At 42.0% G+C, this 24,245-nt stretch overlaps 1 protein-coding gene across 6 annotated transcripts in view; it reads left to right on the forward strand.

The window, feature by feature from the left end:
• Positions 1-24,245, forward strand: part of rhof (ras homolog family member F) — a 64,286-nt gene that overhangs the window by 33,451 nt on the left and 6,590 nt on the right. For all 6 annotated transcript variants that reach the window (XM_063034620.1, XM_063034617.1, XM_063034618.1 and 3 more), the window contains 2 exons: positions 18,611-18,720; positions 19,496-19,630. In XM_063034620.1, coding sequence (XP_062890690.1) covers positions 18,611-18,720; positions 19,496-19,630 — 245 coding nt within the window. The remainder of the gene's footprint in view (positions 1-18,610; positions 18,721-19,495; positions 19,631-24,245) is intronic.

The raw sequence follows: 24,245 nt of genomic DNA on the forward strand, positions 1-24,245 counted from the left end.
TGGATTGAAAATAAAATCATACAATCTGTTTCCTCACTGAAATTAACAGGAGAAAATCTGTGTAGACAGCTTCATTTGGAAATTAGATGATTAATTATTTGAGGATTGCGGATTGCAGTAACGCTTTCACCAATCTATTTACTCCATTTACTGGGTGGTGGGGTGGAGATATGTCTCTATCAAAGGAGGTGCAAGGCGCTCCTTCTGTCCGCTAGCCTGCAAGTCACCTTGGGGTCACATGAAGCAATGGGAGCAGGTCGTACGAGCAGCTGGTGCATATCACAAGTCCTGATTATGTAACGCCAGGCAGACAATCTCTGTAGAGTATTGATAATGGTTGGGATCACTTGTCTTGTAAAGGCACTGCCCAGGAGAAGACAATGGCAAATCACTTCTGTGGAAAAATTTGCCAAGAACTATCATGGCAGTGGAAAGACTATGATCGCCCACGTCGTACAAAATGGTGCATAAAGAACCAACTTCATTTACAATTCCAAAATACAGTCATTTATTCTTTATGTTTTATTATTGGCTGAGAAAGAGATTATTCCAAATTTCTCTAACATCCAGGACATATTCCCAACATCAACCAGTCAATAATGTAGACAACCAGTCAAAATCAGACATGATCTAGAAATGTAGGGTGGACATTCAGGAAAGAAAGCTGTAACCATTTATATTAGACTCCATCATAGCCAATAGGGAGATGACTTAACAGTGGGCTGATATCCTGAACCTGCACCGGACAGAACACTTGAAAGAATCCAAGGCATGTGCCTTTTCCTAACAAAAAAAATTATCCTTTTTAAAACAAGCTCACGACCTGTAAGATGGCACAGCGTGTAGTGGTTAGCACAGCAACCTGGGTTCAATTCCTGCCACTGCCTGTAAGGAGTTTGTACGCTTTCCCTGTTACCGTGTGGGTTTCCTCCGGGTGCTCCAGTTTCCTCCCACAACCCAAAGACCTACTGGTTGGTAGGTTAATTGTAAATTGTCCCGTGATTATGCTCGGATTAAATCGAGGGATTGCTGGGCTCGAAGGGCCGTTAAAACATATTCTGTGCTGTCTCTCAATAAATAACCTGCAAGTCTATTTGTACAAAACAATGACTTCCTCTTGTCACCTTTCCTCATTAAAACATTCAGGAAGTAGAAGCTGACTTCAACCCAACTGGGCACGTTATTCTTAGCTGGAGAAGGGTAGAAAATCTGAAGATGTTAACTCTCAGGATATTTCAAACCACCATACGTACTACGATAATTACTTTGACTTTGACCAGTACATGAAGTGATGGGTATAATGTTTATAGTGTCTGAAAAACATGGTATATTTTATTTGAAACTTTGTAACCTTGTCTGCTTATCATTTTCTGGTCAGCTCCTGATTTTTTGTTGTCATAGGACATTTGATTATTTTAGCTCATAACACTTTCTCAAAGTTCAAAGTGCAAAGTTAATTTATTATCAAAGTACCAAGATGTCACCATACACAACCCTGAGATTCATTTTCCTGCAGGCATACTTGGCAAATCTATAAAATAGTAACTATAACAGGATCAATGATTGATCAACCAGAGTGCAAAAAACAACAAACTGTGTAACAGCAACTATAAATAAATAGCGATAAATAACGAGAGCCTGAGATAATGAGCTAGAGAGTCCTTAAAGTGAGATCATTGGTTGTGACAACATCTCAATGGATGGGCAAGTGACTGTAGTTATCCTCTTTTGTTCAAGAGCCAGATGGTTGTGGGTTAGTAATCTGGTGGTTCGATTCCTGAGACCCTTGTACCTTCTACCTGATGCCAGATCTCCATTTCTGATTTACAATATTTAAGCAAATTTTCTACCTGCATAATTTTACTTGGGGAGTAAAAACACTGGTGGTACATTTCCCATTGAGTCCTACAGCACGCCTGTTACTTCAGTTGTGTAACACAGTTGCAGTGAGGTAGCTGAAGAGCAAAGATGGAGGAATTGGTTATAAATCTTGCCTTAATTTAATGACTATAACTTAGTTTGCTTCTTCTGGATAATTAACCATTTAAATATTGAAAACTTAATTAAAAAAAGGTTTAGTGTGCCTATTTTTCTAATTCACGTGTACTTGCAGAAATCTAAACTTGCTTCATTATCTCAGAATCTAGATGTGAGAAGTCGCAGCTAAACCTTAGTTATTACAAAAAGTGATGTGGCATTAAACGGCGTATTTCACTTCCTCTTCAGAATGTCTTCAATTACTTTACAGCCAACGAAGTATGTTTTATGAGGTGTGAAAAGTATGGTTGGTCAAAGTATTATTATTGGCCAAAGTATCAATGATACATCCCCTGTTCTGTTTTAGAAACAGCATCATGAAATAGGAGAGAACAGATACGGATTTGGATCTGTGTTGTATGTTGCACTTAGATTATAATTGTACAAAGCTAACTGTCAGAGTAAGCGTGTACCCATAATCATGTACGATGGACACACAATAGACATCATGATTCTGAATTTAGTTTCTGTTCACTTTCAACAGTTTTGTGTATGTATACTTACCTACTGCCCGTTATGCCGCCGGTGTTTAGGGCAGCACTGAAGGTCCTTCATCTTTGGCAGTGTTCAGGGCTTCATTCATCGTGTCAGTAGCCTGGTTTTCGCTACTGACAGTCATGCAAGTTCCAGGTAGAGACTCGGGGAAAACCATCACACTCAGATGTAGAAAGAATTCTCATTGCTGTTTGCATAGCAATTTTGTTTTACCAGGCAGGGTTGTTATCCCTGAGCGGAACCCCCAAACCTGGAGGACCGGTGGACCACTCTTAGCCTAGCCTCTACCCTTCGACCTATTTGGCTTGGGTGACCCTACCAAGAGACAAAGCAAAAAGCCCTGACTCCAACCAACATAGCTCTCCGGGTCACTGAGGCACGCTAGCCTCCAATTCTCAACAAGGTTGCATATATGATTGAGGAAAAATTTCTACCCAATTGTCTTAAGTGGGCAAGTTGGATGTTGTTACTTAGGTGTGTTTGATAACAGTAGAAAACCATTTCCTGCCTACTGGACTAAATTTGGATAGAGGCAGGAAGTCGGTTTGAGATCACACCATTTTCAACACAACTTTGACCGATCAATTGAAATGCCAGCCTCAAACGGAATCACTGTGAATTCTTGATTCCTCTGACTGGATCTGGAGAGAGCTGCTTCACAAGAACATAAGAAATAGGAGCAGGAGTAGGCCATCCGGCCCATCGAGCCTGTCCTGCTATTCAGTAAGATCATGGCTGATTTGTCTGTAAACTCAGCTCCATCTACCTGCCTTTTCTCCATAACCCTTAATTCCCCCACTATGTAAAAATCTATCTAACTGTAACATGTGTTAGCTGAACATTTTAGCTGGAAGAGATTTAGTATATTTCCTCTGGTAATGAATTGTACTGTAGATGCCTACAGTAGAAATGCATAGGAATGCATAGGACAAGGGTACTGCTGATAGCTGAGAGTAATTCCTCTTCAAAGGAAGAATCTAGTCAGTGGTTAATGGAAAAAGTAATAGATTCTGTAACATATTGCACATATCTCAAGAAATACCTCGATGATGGATGATCTTCAACTATATGAAGTTTTTCACAATTTCACAACATAGAAGCATTTATGAAGGCTACTGAGTGTATGCTTGTGGTCTTCTGCTGCTGTAGCCCATCCACTTTAAGGTTAGACATTTTGTGCGTTCAAAGATGCTCTTCTGTACGCCACCATTGTAATGTGTGGTTATTTGAGTTACTCTCGTGTCCCTGTCAGCTTGAACCAGTCTGGTCATTCTCCTCTGTCCTCTCTCATGAAGAAAGCACCTTTGCCCACAGAAATCCAACTCATTAGATATTTTCTGTTTTTCGCACCATTCTCTGTAAAATCCCAGGAGGTCAGCAGTTTCTGAGGTACTCAAACCACCCTGTCTGGCACCAACAATCATTCCATTGTCAAAGTCACTTTGATCACATTTCTTCCCCATTCTGATTTGGTCTGAACAACAACTGAACCTCTTGACCATGCTTTTATGACCATGCTGTATGCTTTTATGCACTGAGTTGCTGCCCAATAATTAGCTGATTAGATATTTGCATTAATGAGCAGGTGTACAGGTGTACCTAATAAAGTGATCACTGAGTGTATTTGTGAAATTAAGAGGCAAGATGGGGAGACAGGATTAAGGAAGATTGCAAAGTCTTTTATGTTTATTAACACATGAGGGTAACCTGTAGGTCTCTTTATGGACCAAAATAGAGATTAATGATAGAGCCAGAGGATGTAGGTGGTGTCTTAAATAAATACTTCTGTATTTACTAGAAGGACATTTTAATTGGAAAATTCAGGCAAAGAGAAAGTGAAATTGTAGAGTGTGTCATTTTTTAAGAAAAGGTGGAAGTATTCAATATCTTGGTGAGAACAAAGTTAGATAAATCCCAGGGCCTGATGAAATGTCTCCCATGCCACTGTAGGAGGCAAGGGAGCAAATCATTGGGGCCTTAAGCAAGATTCTCAAATTTTCTCTGGCCACAGTTGAGGCGCCAGGTGACTGGAGGACAGTAAATATGGTATTCTTAGTCAGGAAAGGCAAGAGAACTAAAACAGGTAATTACAGGTCTATGGAAATAATTATTTGAAAAATTCCCGAGGGACAGGATTAACTTGATTATTCAAAGTTCCAAGTAAATTTATTATCAAAAGTACATATATTTCTGGGCATACTCAATAAATCTATAATAGAATAATAACCAGAATAGAATCAATGAAAGACCACACCAACTTGTGTGTTTAACCAGTGTGCCAATACAAAAAGAAAGAAATAATAAAAAATAAATAAATAAGCAATAAGTATCAAGAACATGAGACTAAGAGTCCTTGAAAGTGCGTCCATAGGTTGTGGGACCGTTTCATTGATGGGGCAAGTGAAGTTGAGTGAGGTTATCCCCTTTGGTTCCAGAGTCTGATGGTTGAGGGGTAGTAACTGTTCCTGAACCTGGTGGTGCGAGTTTTGAGGCTCTTGTACCTGATGGCAGTGGCGAGAAGAGAGTACGTCCTGGGTGGTGGGGTGGCCTGACGATGGAAGCTGTTTTCTTGTGACCAGGGCATAGAAAATAAAAGCATTGAGTAGAACTCTATAAAACATTAGTTAGACCATGCAATGTTCTAGTTGCCATACCATGCGAAGGACATGATTGCACTGGAGAGGGTGCTGGAGATTCAGCAGGATGCTGCTTGGGAGGAAACATTTCTGTTACTAGGAGAGACTGAAAAGGCTGGGTTTGTTTTCCTTGGAGTGGAGGAAGTTGAAAGATACTGAAAAGAAATATACATAAACGACATGGATGGGATCGATAGTGAAAAGGTTCCCCTGTAGCAGAGGCATTTAACTCTGGAGGCCTAGGTTTAGTGGAAATCGAAGAGTAACCTTTTCCACCTGGAGGGTGATGAGAGTCTAGAACACACTGGTGTTCCAAGACAGGTACACTTGCAGTATCTGAGAAACATCTAGATGAGCACTTGGATCACCAAAGCAATGGATCAAGAACTGGGAACAGTATAGATAGTCGTTTGATGTTTCTGTACATTTTGACTCTATGACTTTGTGAGTACCAAGTTTCTTTCCATCTTAAGATAATTAACCTCAGCTTCTGTAATGGTTTGGGACCTACAGTTCATTTCAGCTATCAGGCTCCTCTTTCTCATTAACCATGATTTCTTCTGTGCTCATTGCAGTTGCAGCCTGAAGGGCATCCTTTGGCCCATTGTCACTCTATCAGCTCTCTGCTACAAACAATTCAAACCCAAACCCACCTTTCCTGTCCAACCTGGCATCACCCAAGGATTCCTTGTTCTCTAAATAATTTGGAAAATGTGTAGCTCGGGTGGTTGACGGTTGTTTTCCTTGTTGGTCCTTGTTCTGGAAACAGATACTTCAACAATATTCTTCAGTGCAGGGATTCCTCACTGCAAAGTAACACTTTTAAATCGATGCCTCTGTGACAAACTCTTCCACCAGGACGATATACATTCTGTCAGACATAATTATCTTGGTTTTATCTGGGTTGTGGAAATTAAAGGTGAGCTTTTACTTGTCACATGTATGTTGAGACATACAGGGAAATGCATCATTTGCGTCAATAACCAACAGAGTCTGAACATGTGCTGTGTAATGGCAGCCCATCAGCATGTCATTGCTTCTGGTGTGAACATAGCACGCCCACAATTTGCTACCCTTCAAAGATTCACTTAGTATCAAAGTATACACCTTGAAATTCTTCTTCTCCGGGTAGCCTTGAAGCCAAGAAAGAAAAGAAAAGTAGCACGATTATCACCCCCCCCCCTCCTCCCTACACAAAAATTGAACAAAAATATAACAGGCACATCAACCCCCGGTACAAACCTTAACATGTACACCTTTGCAATGTTGAAATTTGGATCATCAGCATCTCCAGTCTCCCTACGTGGCTTGAAACCCTCAAGTATCATGCTCTTCTTCTATGTCTTTTTACAATGAGGCACCAAATCCACTAATAGTCTCAACTAACACACACAAAATGCTGGAAGAACTGAGCAAGCCAGGCAGGATATATGGGAAAGAGTTAACAGTCGACGTTTCGGGCCAAGAGCCCTTCCTCAGGACTGGGGAAAAAAAAGATGAGAAGTCAGAGCAAGAAGGTGGGGGAAGGGGAGGAAGAGGTACAAGGTGGTAGGTGATGGGTGAAACCGGGAGTGGTGGAGGGGGTGAAGTAAAGAGCCGGGAAGCTGATTGGTGAAAGAGATACAGGGCTGGAGAAGGGGGAATCTGATCGGCGAGGGTAGAAGACCATGGAAGAAAGGGAAGGGTGTGGAGAAGGTGATGGTCAGGTAAGGAGAAAAGGTGAGAAAGAAGGAAACAGGAATGGGGAATGGTGGGGGGGCACATTACTAGAAGTTTGAGTAATCAATATTCACAGCAACAGGTTGGAGGCTTAAGGTGCTGCTCCTCCATCCTGCGCGTGGCCTCATCGCGGCAGTAGTGGAGGCCATGGACTGACTTGTTGGAATGGGAATGGGACATGGAATTGAAATGAGTCTCAAGTGTTGGCTAATTATTGCTGTACATAAATTCACCATTCACCTTTTGTGCCTGTACTTCATGACTCAATTGGCTTTCAATAACTAGGTACTTGCAGCAGCAGCAATGGGAAATTGTTTTTTAAGGTGTATTAAGTGCTTGTCACAGTGTTAATGGAAAATAAAGTGCTGCTGATGTCACAGTGAGATAAACACATAACTATTTTCATCTTTTGTTAAAACAAAGCTTCAGAAGAATTACGATTTAAATGGTGGTTTAGGAACTGATAACTTAACACTAAGGCTACGTCCACACTAGACCGGATAATTTTGAAAACGCCGGTTTCACATAAAAACGACAGGCGTCCACACCAAGCGTTTTTGAAAGCAGAGAGAGGGAGGGAGGGAAAGAAGTGCTTAGTGGTGGTATCCCTTTGGAGGTGGCAATTGCCAAATGACGGACAGGAGGACTTAAAACTAAAAAACAAAAACTGGAGCGTATGGAGGCAACCGTCAGGGAGTTCACGGACAGTATGACCCGGCTGACAATGAACATTGAAAAATTGACTAACTCTGTTGCAGAGGGATTTGCAATGATGAGGAATATGATGGCTCCCCCCCAGTTCTTTTCACCGTCACAATACCAGCCTCACAGCCACTACAATAGCTACACATACGGGCACACAGACCCCTGGGTGGCCCCACCAACATCTTCGCCACTCCCACAGAGGGTCACCCTGGAAACTTTCCTACAGCCATAGACTCCTCACCGATGAAAGGGATGACAGCTACAACTAAATGCAATAAGGCTTGTTACTGGCCAAAAGTGAAATTTGCTGTTACCTCATTTGTTTGCCTTTACTTTTGCCATGTCTTTCTGTATTATTTTGCTGTATTTAACATGTGCAATAAAACAAGTTACTTGGCAAAAGTGACAATTGCAACTATTGAATGTTTGCACAAGCAACAGATTAATAAAGCTCCTTGTAAAACGTATAAAACATGTCTGCATCAGTGTTACACACATAAAAATTGCTGGTGAACACAGCAGGCCAGGCAGCATCTATAGGAAGAGGTACAGTCGACGTTTCGGGCCGAGACCCTTCATCAGGAATTTCAGTTGCTTGCAATTCTAGCATCTGCAGATTTCCTCGTGTCTGCATCAGTGTTATCTTGTATTTCCATACAATTGTCAGATATTGTGGTGTTGGAGGTTGCGTTCAAGAAAACAAATGCCGGGCTGCCGCCACCATTTGCTCCAGCACATCATGTCAGTGGTTTTAAAAATAGCCGGTTACCCCGTACGCACTACGCCGGATATTAGGTGTTTCCAGATTTATTCACTCTGGAGAGCGTTTCTGAAAAGCTCTGTTTTCGGGGGTGGAAAACGCCGTCTCAATGTGGATGGAGGGTCAAAACGAAGAGAAAAGGCTTCGGTTACGGATTTATCCGGTCTAGTTTGGACATAGCCTGATAATCCCTTAGTAAGTACTTCATCTAGAACCTTAAACCAGAATGGTCATTCGCAAAAATAGACAACTCACACCTCATTGAGTTTAATCACATTTACGGAACGCACACAGTTTAACGTGCTACACAATAATAGGTGCTAATTCCCAAGAGCTCTGGACTCCAGTTGTACTTGTTGGTGAGATTGCACCTTGAATGTAGTGTACAGTTTTGGTTTTATTTGGGAATGAAGCGGTGTCAGATTTGCCCTGTGAGTGAACTGCAGTTGTAATCTCTAGAGTCTAGAAATTGAGAGGAGATCTCATCAAACCAATAATTAAACAGCTTGTTAGCCTGGGTAAATGCTTCTTCTGGCTGAGGCATCTAGGAGCCCTAATCAGATTTAATATCACCAGCATATGTTGTGAAATTTGTTAATTTTGTGGCAGCAGTACAATGCAAAACTTGATAAATGTAGAGAAAAAATGATTTACTGTAAGTATATATATGTATATTAAGTAGTTAAATTTTTAAAAAGTAGTGAGGTAGTGTTCATGGGTTTAATGTCCATTCAGAAATCAGATAAACAATGAGAAGAGGGCATGTCCTGGGTGATGGGAGTCCTTAACGATGGATGCCACTTTTCTGAGGCATCGCTCCTTGAAGATGTCTTGGATACTGTGGAGGCCAGTACCCATGATGGAGCTGACTAATGTTACAAATCTGCAGCTTACTCACAGGCACAGTATCAGAATAAGGGGCAGTCTGTTTAGGCCTGTCTATAGGGGAAGGCTGAATATATTACGACTAATTCCCTAAGCAGGGTTTTTCAATCGGGGTTCCGTGAGAGATTGTGGTTAAAAAAAACCCATTGTTTTTTAACTTCGCGTGACGCGTGATGCTAGCACTCGCAGTGGTGTGCAGTGACTAAGTGGCCTCGTTAGCAATCTCGTTAGAGGTCTCAGCCCAGAATGACCGTGTGCAATAGGAGAGTGTTTATTTGGTTGAGTCCACTCTCGGTTTTGGATGTGAGATAGGGGAGGCCTTCGATAATTAGTGAGCACTGTATTGCACGGAGGGGAGGACGGCAGGATGTTGAGAACCATGAACTGCAATTTCCGAGCATTGATTGGACTAGCTCAACTTGGGCTGTGACAGACACAAAAAAAAATGGTCTGTCTTTACAACGAAAGCTACTTATCAATGGGTTTTACATGGACTGGTGATCCAAGTTGTCCTAAAACATAGGAGAATGAGGGGAGATTTGATAGAAGTATAGAACATTTTGAGGGGTATCGATAGGGTAAATGTAAGCAGGCTTTTTCCACTGAGACTAGAACTAGAGGTCATAAGTTAAGGGTGAAAGATGAATTATTTAAGGAGAACCTGAGGGGGAACTTCACGACGAGAGAAGTGAGAGTATGAAATGAGATGCCAGCAGAAGTGTTAGATGCATGTTCAATTTCAACATTTAAGTCAAGTGGAAGGGGTATAGAGAACTATGGTCCAGGTGTGGAGTCGATGGGGCTAGACGATAACAGTTTGGTACAGAATAGATGGGCAGAAGGGCCTGTTTCTATGCTGTAGCACTCTATGACTCTATGACTGAAATGAGAAGAAATTTCTTCCTTCAGAGGGTGGAGTAGCTTTGAACTTGTCTATCTTGAGTGGTTATACAGACTCGGTAGTTACGTTCTTTCAAAATAGATTGATAGGCTTCTGGACTCAACAGGATTTCACTGTTTTTTCTTTATAGGTGGTGCCTCTTTATTTTAAAGCGTTATTTCCTTTTGCATGGAGGTTTGTTAACAGCAGTCGCATGAGATTTCCTTTGGGCTGGGTTGTATGTGACAGTGATGTCTGGTAGAAAGTCCACCACAAAAAATGGTGTGCTGCAATTTAATTCTGGCAAATCCCCCAACATTGTGGCATTGTTTTAACCAAATCTTAGAAGGATGTAGAACTTTAGTCACACAATGCAAGTAGGTGAACTTAATCAGAAAAAAAATGCTGGTAAGAAAATTTCGGCATGTTTGTTTTATTGATGGAGAATTGTAATTGGATTTCTGGCTAAGTTTCTCAAATGACACATTGGTGCAATGAGAAATCTTAATTCTTTTTTCTGAACACATTCCAACCTGTCTATTGTGTTTAGTTAATTCAACATAGCAACTGTTACTCAGGTCTACTGGAAAACAAATGTAATGCGCTCTCCTAAACTTAGTAACTTGATTTAATAAGAATCATTTAGATTTCCGGAAATGATGGATTCAATCCCTAATCTTAAGGAAACAGCCGAATTTGCCTCTTGGTATTTTTAAAAATATTTCGGAGACTTTTTATGCCTTCCATAGATTATATATGCTTACTAGTAGAATGAGTAAGATTTTCATCCAATATAGAAAGTTCAGACTTAAACGACTATATGACCATAAGATGTAGGAGTAGTATTAGGCCATTCAACTGATCGAGTCTGCTCCACCATTCCATCATGGTCAATTTATTGTCCCTATCAACCCCTTTCTCCTGCCTTCTCCCGGTGTGAACAACTCATTTATGCCTTTATTACTTAATAAGTAAAAAGTGGGTCAGAGTTTGAAATGCATGTTTCATTTAGTGTGACTACCCCACCGAACCATCTTTATGATATTTGAATCTGGTAATCTGCCGTTGTCTTGTCTACATCAAAAGATTGAGAGTCTAGCACTGAAAGGGTGCTGCTTTTTTTTAGAGACATTATCTTTCAGTTGATCGTGATGGCATGGGATTACGAGCAGGAGATATTTGGGGAGGAAGGGGCAGATAAACTGAAGTGCAATTTGGCCAGAGAGTTATATGTAAGAGAACTAACGTCAAACTGATGGTTCTCTTCGAAACTCAAAGTACATTTTATTATCAAAGTATGTACAAATTGTACAACCTTGAGATTCATCTGCTGACAGACAGCCACAGAGCAAGAAACTCGAAAGAACCCAGTTTTTAAGAAAAGACCAGCACCCAATGCACGGGGGGGCAGGGGGGGGGTGGAAACAATGAAAATCATGTTTTCATCAAAATCATGCAAACCATAAAATGAAGTAACAGCTTTCAGAACGAATGTGAGTCCGTAGCCTCAAAGTGCAGAGCAGTTGGAGCAGGCCCATAGCCTCAGCCTCAGTTCATCACACAACGGGCCAAATCGCCAGAAAACTCGCAGATACAAAGCCCAGAGCAGCTGCACTTTGTGCCTTTGAATCATTGACGATGCTTCTTCAAGCAACACCATTAAAAACTACTAATTTTTCCTGTTTATGGCCCTGGTTACAAATAAGTATGGCATTGTATTCATCTACAGTTCTAAAGGGTTTGATATGACTCGGTTAAGGCAACATGAGGATGGGATAATAAAGAAGTTCTTTCTGATGGATTGCTGTTCAAAGTCAATTACTCGTCATGTTCAGGTGTGCAGATAAATATGCTTGGACGAGAAGATTGGGAATTTAGATCTACTTATTTAAAATCTGAGAAAACATTGTGTTCTCAATGTGTTGTTCACCTAAAATGCTGAAATGATAAAAAGGAAAGGGATGTGGTTAGGGGTTACTGTGAAGATAGAGATAGGGAGCTTTACTTCTCTTCCTGTCTTGACTTTGTCAGACAACATAATTTTTTTTCTCTGAAGTTTGCGTGTCTCTGTTACTTTGACAGGGTGATGAGCAGCAGCTTTTGCAATAGCTTTCCTTTGTGAAAGCAGACAGCTTTTCCTCAGAGACTCTTCGAAGGCTCTTCACCAGAACCTTTGTATCAACAGATGGTCACAGGTCTTAAAGTTACACCAGCTGTTATATAATGCCACAGCTATAATATCCTTCCTTAAGAAATGAAAGATCAAACACTTTTAATGAAACCAGAAACTTGCGCAATGGACTGTGTGGACCCAGTCTTGTGCTATCCTGTACCGCGACCTCTTATGATCCAGGGTGTGGTGTGTATTAAGTTGCCACAACTTTCTGTCCACCCTTGTGTCAGTGATGAAGACTAGGTCTCCAGCCATTAGCAGTGGCAAGTCTTCGGATGGTAGCGTGCCTGTTATCTGTCTCCATACTTTTTCCTGTTACTCGTACTTATTTTCCTGTTCCACAAGCGACATCTATATACACAAGGCTAAAATAATTGCCTGTCAACTACACTACTCAGGGTCATCGGCCGTACTATTCTATGCATGTGATATCTTTCTGGTCAACTGAGATTAAATCTACATCAGATTTCTCACAACACACGCAAAATGCTGGAGGAACTCAGCAGGCTAGCATCTATGGAAAAGAGTGCTGTCAACATTTCAGGCCGAGACCCTTCATCAGGACTCGAGGAAAAAAAGATGAAGAGTCAGAGTTAGAAGGTTGGGGGACGGGAGGAAGAAAGACGAGGTGATAGGTGAAACCGGGAGGTGGGGAGGGGTGGAGTAAAGAGCTGGGAAGTTGATCAGTGAAGGAGATACGGGGCTGGAGAAGGGGGAATCTAATAGGAGAGGACAGAAGTCCATGGAAGAGAGAAAAAGGGGAAGGAGCACCAGAAGGAGGTGACGGGCAGGCAAGGAGATAAGGTGAGAGAGGGAAATGAGAATGGGGAATGGTAAAGGGGGCAGGGGGCATCACCAGCAGTTCAAGAAATCGATATTCATGTCATCTGGTTGGAGGCTACCCAGATGGAATATAGGGTGTTTTTCTTCCAACCTGAGTGTGGCCTCATTGATTACTCAGACTTCTAATGGCACCCTCCCCCCCTTCACCATTCCCCATCCCCTTTTCCATCTCTCACCTTATCTCCTTGCCTGCCCATCACCTCCCTTTGGTGATCCTCCCCATTTTCTTTCTTCCATGGCCTTTTATCTTCTCTTATTAGATTCCATCTTCTCCAGCCCTATATCTCTTTCACTAATCGACTTCCCAACCCTTTACTTCACCCGTCCCTCTCTCCAGGTTTCACCCTATCACCTTGTGTTTTGCCCTAATCTCCCCCCACCCTCCAACTCTTGACACTTTATCTCCTCGTCTCTTTTTCTCCGGTCCTGATGAAGGGTCTCGGCCCGAAACATCGACCGTTTACTCTTTTCCATAGATGCTGCCTGGCCTGCTGAGTTCCTCCAGCATTTTGTGTGTGTTGCTTGGATTTCCAGTGTCTGCAGATTTTCTCTTGTTTCTGACTAGATCCCCCACGAGTTTTTTTTTTGGATTCACCATGTCAAGAGAATCTGCCAACCAGCGTCAGAACTCGGTGGGTCAATCAGTATCTGTGGACGCAAAATGTGATTGCCAATGCTTTAGGGTGAGAGCCTGCATTAGGACAGGGAGGGAGGAAGAAGGTTTCTGGTGTAGAGCAGTGTAAGAGACTAGTGGGACCAGTACTCTGGTCAGTGCTGGATGGAACCGGAAACCTTTCCTCTTCCCTCTCAGTCCTGGTGCAGGGTCAGTAACCGAGATGTCAACTTGCACTGTTTGCCTCCCCAGTTGCTGTCTGACCAGCACCTGCAATATCCTTTGTCCTCACTGTAGGTGTGTTGTACATTGATAGCCAATCACTCCAGTTTCAACTGGACAGCCTTGTGACTGAAGACTTTTTTCCGGCTGGATGTTACAAGTTACTCCAGAGTCAAGTTGAAATGTCACTTGATGCCCTTGAACCAACAAATTGCAGACCGTTCTAGTCGCCTCAAGGCGTAGGTTAATTGGTCATTGTAAACTGACCCGTGATTAGGCTAAGATTAAATGGGGGAGGGGGGGCTCAAAGAGCTGGTAGGGCTTATTCCGCATGGTATCAAAATAAATAAAATTACCATATCCTGGGCATTTTCACAGCCACTCACACAGCTGTACCTACTATTACCCACACTTGGACAACTGTGGCTGCACTTTCACTCTCACGTAGAGGGGCTCCCTGTTCCTGGTGCAATTTTCCAGCCTTTTTCTGGAAAGCTCCAGGGTTCTGCATGGACAATATGCAGTGTTGTCCCACATGACAGCCATTCCCTTGGGCTGAGTTCCTGGATTGCACAGATAATCTAAATGCTTGAACCACTGCTTCTGATTCTGCTTTAAATTTCTATTTGTCTTTAAACCTAGTTAACGAATGTCCCTGCCCTTCCAGACGAGTGAAGACAGTTTCCATTTCTGGGCGGGGTCCCAATGTATTCTCGGTGTCCTATTGTAATCTTAATGATATGGTGCAATTCCTTCCTCTCATGACCACTGAGATGCAAGAATACTTCAACTCTTTCACCCTTTCGGTTTCACCATCAGTTCAATATAAAGCAGTGTTTCTCAACCTTTTTCTAGCCCAATGCCCCCCACAGCATTTTCATACTTGCTAACGTCCGTCTTAGGCACAATATACTTTCCGGCACCCCCATAGTGCAAAAAAATGTCTACCATATGCTAACATGAGAAAAATGATTCTGCTTTAAATTTTTATTTGTCTTTAAACCTAGCTTATACAGTACCTTTGATATTAACGTGATCCTTGAGCTTTATGGTTTTAGCAAGAGTTGAAACGTCTGGTTAAAGTTGTGACAGCAAAAGCCTTAAGTCACCATGTGTAACAATGTCCAAGCAGTTTCTGTTTTTTGAGAGTATGTGGTTCACTGCACTGAAGCCTCTTTCAACAAATGCAATGAAGAGCAGTTTGGCTGTATTCCAAAGACCAGGAAACTTCGTATGACAGTGTACCCACATACCACAAAAGCCGAAATGTTTGCTTCTTTATCATTCTGAATTTCAGTAATTTCTTCTAGCAAGCTCTCTTCCTGTTCTTCCACCTTGCAAAGAATCATTCAAAACCTAAACCTTGAATCAATTCTGAAAATTCTTCTACAGTGACTGCAGGTGTAAGCAGTACTCTTGTAAATCACTGTCTGTGAAAGAGAGTGCCATACTTTCCATGCAGGGAAACTGTGAGAACGTTCTTCTCCCACCCAATGTATATTTCCAATATTCCAATAAAAGTGGACGCTGCACTTTTTGCCTGGATTAAATTGAAATCCTCACCCCGCAGTTTCATATTTAGAATGTTCATTTTGTCATACAGATCAGCTAGTTATGCCATATCTCCACATAGAAGTTCAATCTTGTTTCCCAAGCTCTTGTCAACTTTGAGCAAAAATTTAACCACAGTGTCAAAAACGTCAAATAAACGTTTTCAGCAGCAGCCTTTTGACAGCCAGTGCTCTTCAGTGTGAAGAAGCAAGCGTTTAAACTCTTCATCATTATCTTGGCATAACTGGTGAAATATTCTAGTTAATGGATGAGCTTTAAGTTTTTTGGTAACAGATATTACAAGAGTCAATCTTCAAAAAAGTAACTGGCTGTGAGATGTTGACGATGAATTACACAACGGATTGCAAACAGGCTTGGAGTTTCTTTTTTTCATAAATGCCACTAGATCAGCATGGTGAATAATAAATCACAATAAATCATGTTCCTAATCAGAATACTTTTATCCTCAAATACATTTTGAGCTAGTCGTAGATTGATTCTCCATTGATATGATTTTAACTGTTTACAGGAAAGAATTTTGTTAATAAACTTTTCTATTTTTGCTAAACCATACACATGCCATTAGCAATGCCACATTCTCTCGCACAGTTGACTCATCCAGTTGTACCCCAAATTCTGTTTTCTATAGCTCTGTGCATAGTTGATACTCAGTGTATTCACTCATTTTGTCAATACAATGAGCTACAGAGTAATCTTTCACCAATTGTATGAAACCCCACAATTTGCTATCATTTTGTAAATGTTGTAAGAAGCAATGAGACTACTATCAAGGTAATTTTTAGCTTTCTTGGCAAATGACTCAAGTACGCAACACTTTTCAAATTCTTCTTTCATCCTCTGGAACTGATTAATCCCATAGGTAGCCTTTTCAGTGCGTCTTTTGTGGAAGTGTTCCTGCAATCTTAATAGTTTAGTGGCTTCATTAGACAATACAGTATGATAAATAAGACATGTAGGGCATCGTGGATCCAATGGGAACAGAATAAAACCGTACTCCAGGTATATAGCATTGTTTTGACACACTGTCTGTAGTTTGTTTCTTAGCGGGATTAGAATCCAAGGTTTCATCGCCTTCAGACTCGTAGAGATCCGGCTGTATGTATTTATCCATCATCAGTGGGACTAAATTTAAAATTTTAAAATTTAACACAAACTGGGAATGTCTATCGGATGTTGACGACTGCAGCAAGTTGACACAATCGGTCAGGTCCGCTTACCGCCAACAATCTTGAACGCCCCCTCCCCCCCGATGACCTTTATTTCCCTCAATGCCCCATTAAGACACATAACTGCCCCCATTGGGAATCAATGGTATGGAGTGTAGGCTTTATCTTCTGTAAATACGTTACTTGCTTGGAGATCAAGTGACTACCCCCACAACCATCAGACTCTTGAACAAAAGGGGACAACTACACTCACTTGCCCATCCATTGAGATGTTCCATAGCCAATGATCTCACTTTAAGGACTATTTATCTAGTTAGTTTATATTCTTGCAATTTATCGCTCTTTATTTATTTTTGCATTTGCACAGTTTGTTGTCTTCTGCACTCTGGTTGATCTTTCATTTGTCCTGTTACAGTTACTGTTCTATAGATTTGCCAAGTATGCCCGCAGGAAAATGAATCTCAAGGTTGTATGTATATAGACTGATAATAAAAGTTACTTTGAACTCTTTGCACATGCCCTCATTTTTGATTGTGTATTCTTCCAAATGAATCAGACAGTTCATTGTGTCTTGGCACATACCTAGCTGTTTCCTCAGCTGGGAAGGGCCACGCTTGGCACTTAGTATTTTGCTTCAGGCAAGGCAGCCAAAGTTCATGCTTCGTCAGTCAGCATTCCTGGCAACATATCCTGACATTTCGCCCTCCTCCACCCCTCTGTAAGTTACTGGAGGGTAGAATTTACTTCTAACCAGTCAAGTGCTAAATTTCTTACGGTGGATTCCTCCACAAAAGTAGTCAGTCTCTCTGGAAGGCTCAGCTTTGAAAAAATTGAGGTGGATTACATGCTCCAAGTCTTAAAATGATACTAATAAATATTTTATGTATACAGTATAATACATTTATTATAGATAAAGAGCTAGGGTGCCTAAACATTTTGCAAAGTACTGTAGTACTACACAAAAAAAACAAATTTCATGACATATGTGAGTGGTGATATGTGTCTCTGTTGTGGACTGAGAGTGGGAAAAGGGCAGGGAGAGGAGAATCATGGTTGGGAAAAGGGGAAGGAGTGGGAAGCACCAGAGAGGCATTCAGTAATGATCAACAAACCAATTGTTTGGAATCAAATGACCCTCCATGTTGTCTTAAGCACTCCTTCTGTACCACCTGTCCCACAGCGCTCCACCCTCACCATTCCCAACAGCCTTGTGCCAGACTTACATACTTGCTCTCCACACCACGTTGACAAATACAGTACTGGGCAAAAATCTTAGGCACATACATACATACACAGACACACACACACGTGTGCCTAATACTTTGCACAGTACTGTACTCTCTGTGCTTACCCGAATATTATAATCATCTTTAATAGCTGCATCATGTTTTGTGAGCCATGCATCAAATATGTCCATAACTCTGTAATGGTCTATTGCTTACAATACTAATCAAGCTAGTGTACTTCCTGAAATAAGGTTCTATCTCAATTTAAAATGCAAAAGCCTTCACTTCCTGCCTTTCATACTAGTTTTCAGTATCTTTATAATGCCATTTTCTTTCCTATAGGTGCTACGTAAATGCTGTTCTTTTTTTTTAAAGGTGCATGTTAAAGAAAAATTATAGAGACAGATAACTCTTTGACACATTGGCTAGAATTCTTGTAAACTTGTACATTTCAGGAACTATTTTGTATATTAAAAGGACTGCGTGACTAACTTAATCTGTATTGTATCCTGTTCAATACCGTGTTATGTGTGGCTGCAGAATATCATACATTGTGTTGCATGGTGTGATGTATCTGATTAATGGTTTAAAAATAGAGGACTAAAAAGGAACATGAAAAAAACACTAAAAGAAAAGGAACATCACCTTCTGCTTGTTTTCCTATTCTGTCTGATTTAGGTCAAGAGGACTATGATAGACTCCGCCCTCTCTCCTATCAAGACACAAATGTTATCTTAATCTGTTATGACGTTACAAATCCTACAAGCTTCGAGAACGTCCGCATCAAGGTGAGACCACGAATCATGCTCCATTTCCAACCATAGTTCTAGAATTTTGCTGAAATTATTCAGGGATCCAAACTGCCACTAATTTCAATAAAACTTCTATTAGTTTATTCCTGTTTCTTGGTAGCCCAGCTCAGCACATTTTTTAACAAATAGAAATGCATCTGCTCATGTCATCTTTTATCCAAGTATCAGAGGAAACCATTACGGGGAGGTGCTCTACATTTCCTATCAGTGATGAAGGTGGGTTTGGAACTCAATAGCAGATATCTTGTGGGTACATAGACATTGCACGTGTTTAAACTCTGTTATTGCAGAAGATCCGCAGTCCAATGAACTCCAGAACTTTAAAAGTTAGTTTAATTATATAGTCTCCACTCTTAGTTTGCTATTTTGTTGGGAAGTATCAATTTTCTACAGCTTATCAATGCACATCCTAATATGGGCAAAAACGATCGGTGAAGATGGGAAAAGAGTCAGCATGAACATTATGGGCTGAAGGGCCTGTTCCTATGCTGTGTGTCCTGACTCCATACCTGCGACATAGTCCAGTGATTTGCTGATTCACAGTTGTAACGGTTTCCTGAAATTTGAGTTCTCTTCTCTCTGAGGCTAATAACAGGTGCACTCACATCTCATTCATTCTCAACAGACCGATAGGACAATATGGCAAGCTTTGGCAGAGAATTTTGTGGAGGAGTGACAAGAATGAAATGTTGACAATAATTGCAAGTGATGTAAAGTTGGAGATTTACTTTTGTTTCCTCAACCGTGGTAGTGGGTTCCAGAAGTTAATCACTTCTGCCAGGAAGTTCCCATCCTGCTGATCGGCTGCAAAACGGACCTTCGGATGGACAAAGAGCGCCTGAGAAGACTGAGAGCTGCCCAGCAGGAACCAATCACATACAACCAGGTATAGTGACCGCATGACTGGATTATGCAATATCAGAACAAAATACAGCTTCCTTCCCAAATAACCTTTCAAAGTTCAAAGTAGATTTATTATCAATTGTCACCATGTACAATCCTGAGATTCATTTTTTTGCAGACATACTCAGTAAGTCCATAATAGAATCAATGAAAGTCTTCACCAACTTGGGCGTCCAGTAAGTGTGCAAAAGACAACACGTGCAAGTACAAAAATAAAGAAACAATAGCAATAATAAATAAATATAGAGAACGTAAGATAAAGCATCGTTGAAAGTGAGTCCATAGCTTGTGGGAACATTTCAACAATGGGACAAGTGAAGTTGAGTGAAGTCTTCCCCCTTAGATTCAAGAGCCTGATGGTTATGGGGTAATAACTGTTCCTGAACCTGGTTGTGTGAGTCCTGAGGGTCCCCGATGATGGATGTTGCTTTCCTGTAGATGTTGTCAGTGGTGGGGAGGGCTTTACCCCTGACGGACTGGGCTGTATCCACTGCATTTCGGAGGATTTTCTCTTCAACGGCATTGGTGTTCCCATACCAGGCTATGATGCAGACAGTCAACATACTCTCCACCACACATCTATAAAAGTTTGTCAAAGTTTTGGATGTCATGCCAAATCTTCAGAAATTCCTAAGGAAGTAGAGGCACTGCTGTGCTTTCTTCACAATTGCAATTATGTGTTGGGTCCAGGACAGGTCCTCAAAGATAATAACACCGAAGAATTTAAAGCTGCTGACACTCACCAACTCTGATCCTCTGATGAGGACTGGTTCATGGACCTCGGACTCCCTCCAGCTAAAGTCAGTAAAGGGAGAAATATGAGTTTGCCAAGTTGCCATTTTGCCAGCTTTTTCCTGTTGGCTCAAGGTGTTACAGATTTTTAGCTCTGGATGTGTTGCATGCGTTGATAATAACAATAAACACAGTGAGACTTTCTCATGCATGTTGGGTACATGTATCTCCATCTGCAGATCACACCGCATACTAACTTTGACAGGTCAGGTCAAAATTCTAGACCCAGTGGTGATACATCATGGACACGATGGACCTGGGGGCTATCATTACTGCAAGTCTGCAGTAATGCCCACACTCACTGTGCTAGCCAGGAATACAACCCTGAGCCCATCTCAACACTGAGTGATCTCACCATTTCTCCCACCCACCCAACACTGTCCAAGAGACTATAAGACACAGGAGCAGAATTAGGCCATTTAGCCCATTGAGTCCACTCCATATTCAGTTATGGATGATCTATTTTCCCTCTTAAACATACTCTCCTGCCTTCTCCCTGCAATCTTTGACACCCTTTCTAATCAAGAACCTATCATAGTCATAGTCATAGTCATACTTTATTGATCCCGGGGGAAATTGGTTTTCGTTACAGTTGCACCATAAATAATAAATAGTGATAGAACCATAAATAATTAAACAGTAATATGTAAATTATGCCACGAAATAAGTCCAGGACCAGCCTATTGGCTCGGGGTGTCTGACCCTCCAAGGGAGGAGTTGTAAAGTTTGATGGCCACAGGCAGGAATGACTTCCTATGACACTCTGTGTTGCATCTCGGTAGAATGAGTCTCTGGCTGAATGTACTCCTGTGCCCAGCCAGTACAGTATGTAGTGGATGGGAGTCATTGTCCAAGATGGCATGCAACTTGGACAGCATCCTCTTTTCAGACACCACCGTGAGAGAGTCCAGTTCCATCCCCACAACATCACTGGCCTTACGAATGAGTTTGTTGATTCTGTTGGTGTCTGCTCCCCTCAGCCTGCTGCCCCAGCACACAACAGCAAACATGATAGCACTGGCCACCACAGACTTGTAGAACATCCTCAGCATCGTCCGACAGATGTTAAAGGACCTTAGTCTCCTCAGGAAATAGAGACGGCTCTGACCCTTCTTGTAGACAGCCTCAGTGTTCTTTGACCAGTCCAGTTTATTGTCAGTTCGTATCCCCAGGTATTTGTAATCCTCCACCATGTCCACACTGACCCCCTGGATGGAAACAGGGGTCACCGGTACCTTAGCTCTCCTCAGGTCTACCACCAGCTCCTTAGTCTTTTTCACATTAAGCTGCAAATAATTCTGCTCACACCATGTGACAAAGTTTCCTACAGTAGCCCTGTACTCAGCCTCATCTCCCTTGCTGATGCATCCAACTATGGCAGAGTTATCAGAAAACTTCTGAAGATGACAAGACTCTGTGCAGTAGTTGAAGTCCAAGGTGTAAATGGTGAAGAGAAAGGGAGACAAGACAGTCCCCTGTGGAGCCCCAGTGCTGCTGATCACTCTGTCGGACACCTCCGGTTTAAATATGCTCTCAATGATATGGCCTCCAGAGCCGTCTGTGGCAATGAATTCCACGTATTCACTCCCCAGTGGCTAAGGAAATTCCTCATCTCTGTTTAAAGGGACGTGTTCATCAAACACTCCTCGCCCATTAACCCTTTTGTTCCAGGGGTCATTCTTATAAACCCCCCCCCCCCCGGACCCTCTTCAATGCCAGCATACCCTTTCATAGATAAGGGATGCAAAACTGCTCACCAAGCACAGAATGTGGTCTGAGAAATGCCTTATGAAGCCTCAGTACTACATCACTGCTTTCATATTCTAGTCCATTCCAAACGAATGCTAACATTGCATTGGCCTAGCCTCTGTGGCTCACTCCCGGCCAAGCGATGAGATCACTGTAACTATTTGAGTGCTGGAAGGGAGACAGCCGAGGGTTACGCTCTCACCCACACTCTAGCACGGAAGTGGGAAGAGAGAAGTTTGCAGTGCAGTGCTGTCGGGACCACATCTCTTTCAATAAGATGTCAAAACAACCCCTTATCGTGGTGATTCCACGTCTGCTTTCGTGACTGGGAATGCAGCCCAGGTGTAAACCAGGGTTCTGGTGTGTTGTGTTTGTCGCCCACAGTGTGATCTCCTCTGCTTCAAAAAGATGTGACACCTATCGGGTGACTGCCTTGGTTTTCACTGCACGAGTCAGCGTTGTCTTCACTAATTCTGTGTTCCACTCCCCCCCGAGTAGTCTGGCTGTCACATCTGACATTGTTCCAAAATAGCTGAAGGGTTATCTCACCTTCCAGCCGGGCACTTTCCAGCCTTTTGGACCTGATAATCAGTTGAACAGTGTCATGTCGTCACAACCCAGAGCATCGACTGCTTTCATTTCATGTTTCCAACGTTCTCATTATAGCCCTTTTTGCAGTTTCTTTCTTTAGCAACTCTATAGATCAATCTTTGTGACTCATTACTATCATCTCTCTTGTCACCCTGTCATCCTTCCTTCCCTTTCGACCACTTCCATTTATCCCTTTTTCTGCATCTGTAACATAGAAGAGTACAGCACAGGAACAGGCCATTCAGCCCATGGTGCTGTGCTGTCCCAGCTAAAAAGCAAATTGAAAACACCCCCCTGTCTTTCTTCCCGGACCTCCTGTCCCATGATCCTCTCGTATCCCCTTTTGCCTATCACCTGTCCAGCTCTCGGCTCTATCCCTCCCCCTCCTGTCTTCTCCTATCATTTTTCATCTCCCCCTCCCCCTCCAGCTTTCAAATCCCTTACTCAGTCTTCCTTCAGTTAGTCCTGACGAAGGGTCTCGGCCTGAAACGTCGACTGCGCCTCTTCCTATAGATGCTGCTTGGCCTGCTGCGTTCACCAGCAACTTTGATGTGTGTTGCTTGAATTTCCAGCATCTGCAGAATTCCTGTTGTTTGCGTTTAAAAACACTAATCCCTCCTCCCTAAACTATGTCCATATTCCTCCATCTTCCTCACATCAATGTGCCTATCCAAACATCTCTGAAAAGCCTCTGATGTATTTGCCTCTACCACCATACCAGGCAGTGCATTCCAGGCATCCACCACTCTGAGTAAAAATACTTACTCCTCACATCCCCCTTGAATGACCTACCCCAAGCCCCCTCACCTTCAATGCATGCCCTCTGGTATTGGACATTTCAACCCTGGGCATGGGAAACAGATACTCCCTGTCCACCCTATCTCTGCCTCTCATAATCTTATAAACCTCCATCAGATCTCCCCTCCCCTCCGACACTCCAGAGAAAACAGCCCGAGTTTATCCAGCCTCTAAATAGCACATGTCCTGAAAACCAGGCAGCATCCTCTTCGAAGCCTCATCGAGTGGGGTGATCATCTTTCAAATGCTTTTCTCTAACATTTCTACGTTCTAACAGAAAGGTATTGATCCAAGCCATCAACTGATCACTTCTCTGTAGATACTGCATTATTTGATTAGTTACCATATCATTTCATTAATTGAGAAATTAATCGATTCCTTAAAAGTCATGTAAACATTAAAAGCAAGCCAAATTTAAAAATTAATTTGTGGCTTTTAATTAAAATATTTGTAAAGATGAGTGTTTCAAAAATTGAATATTCATTTCTCCATCTTTCATAGCTTTAGGATGTGCCTGAGTTGAGTGGTTTTGAAGTGTGGGTACTGGTAATCAATATACACATGAGACGCTTGGCCGGTTATATAATCTAACTTAGTGATGCTGATTGAGTGATATATCCTGAGCACAAGGAGAACTCCCCTGCTCCTGGTTAAATAATGGCATTGAT

This window comes from Mobula hypostoma, chromosome 27, assembly GCF_963921235.1.
Source record: "Mobula hypostoma chromosome 27, sMobHyp1.1, whole genome shotgun sequence".
Classification (NCBI taxonomy): domain Eukaryota; kingdom Metazoa; phylum Chordata; class Chondrichthyes; order Myliobatiformes; family Myliobatidae; genus Mobula; species Mobula hypostoma.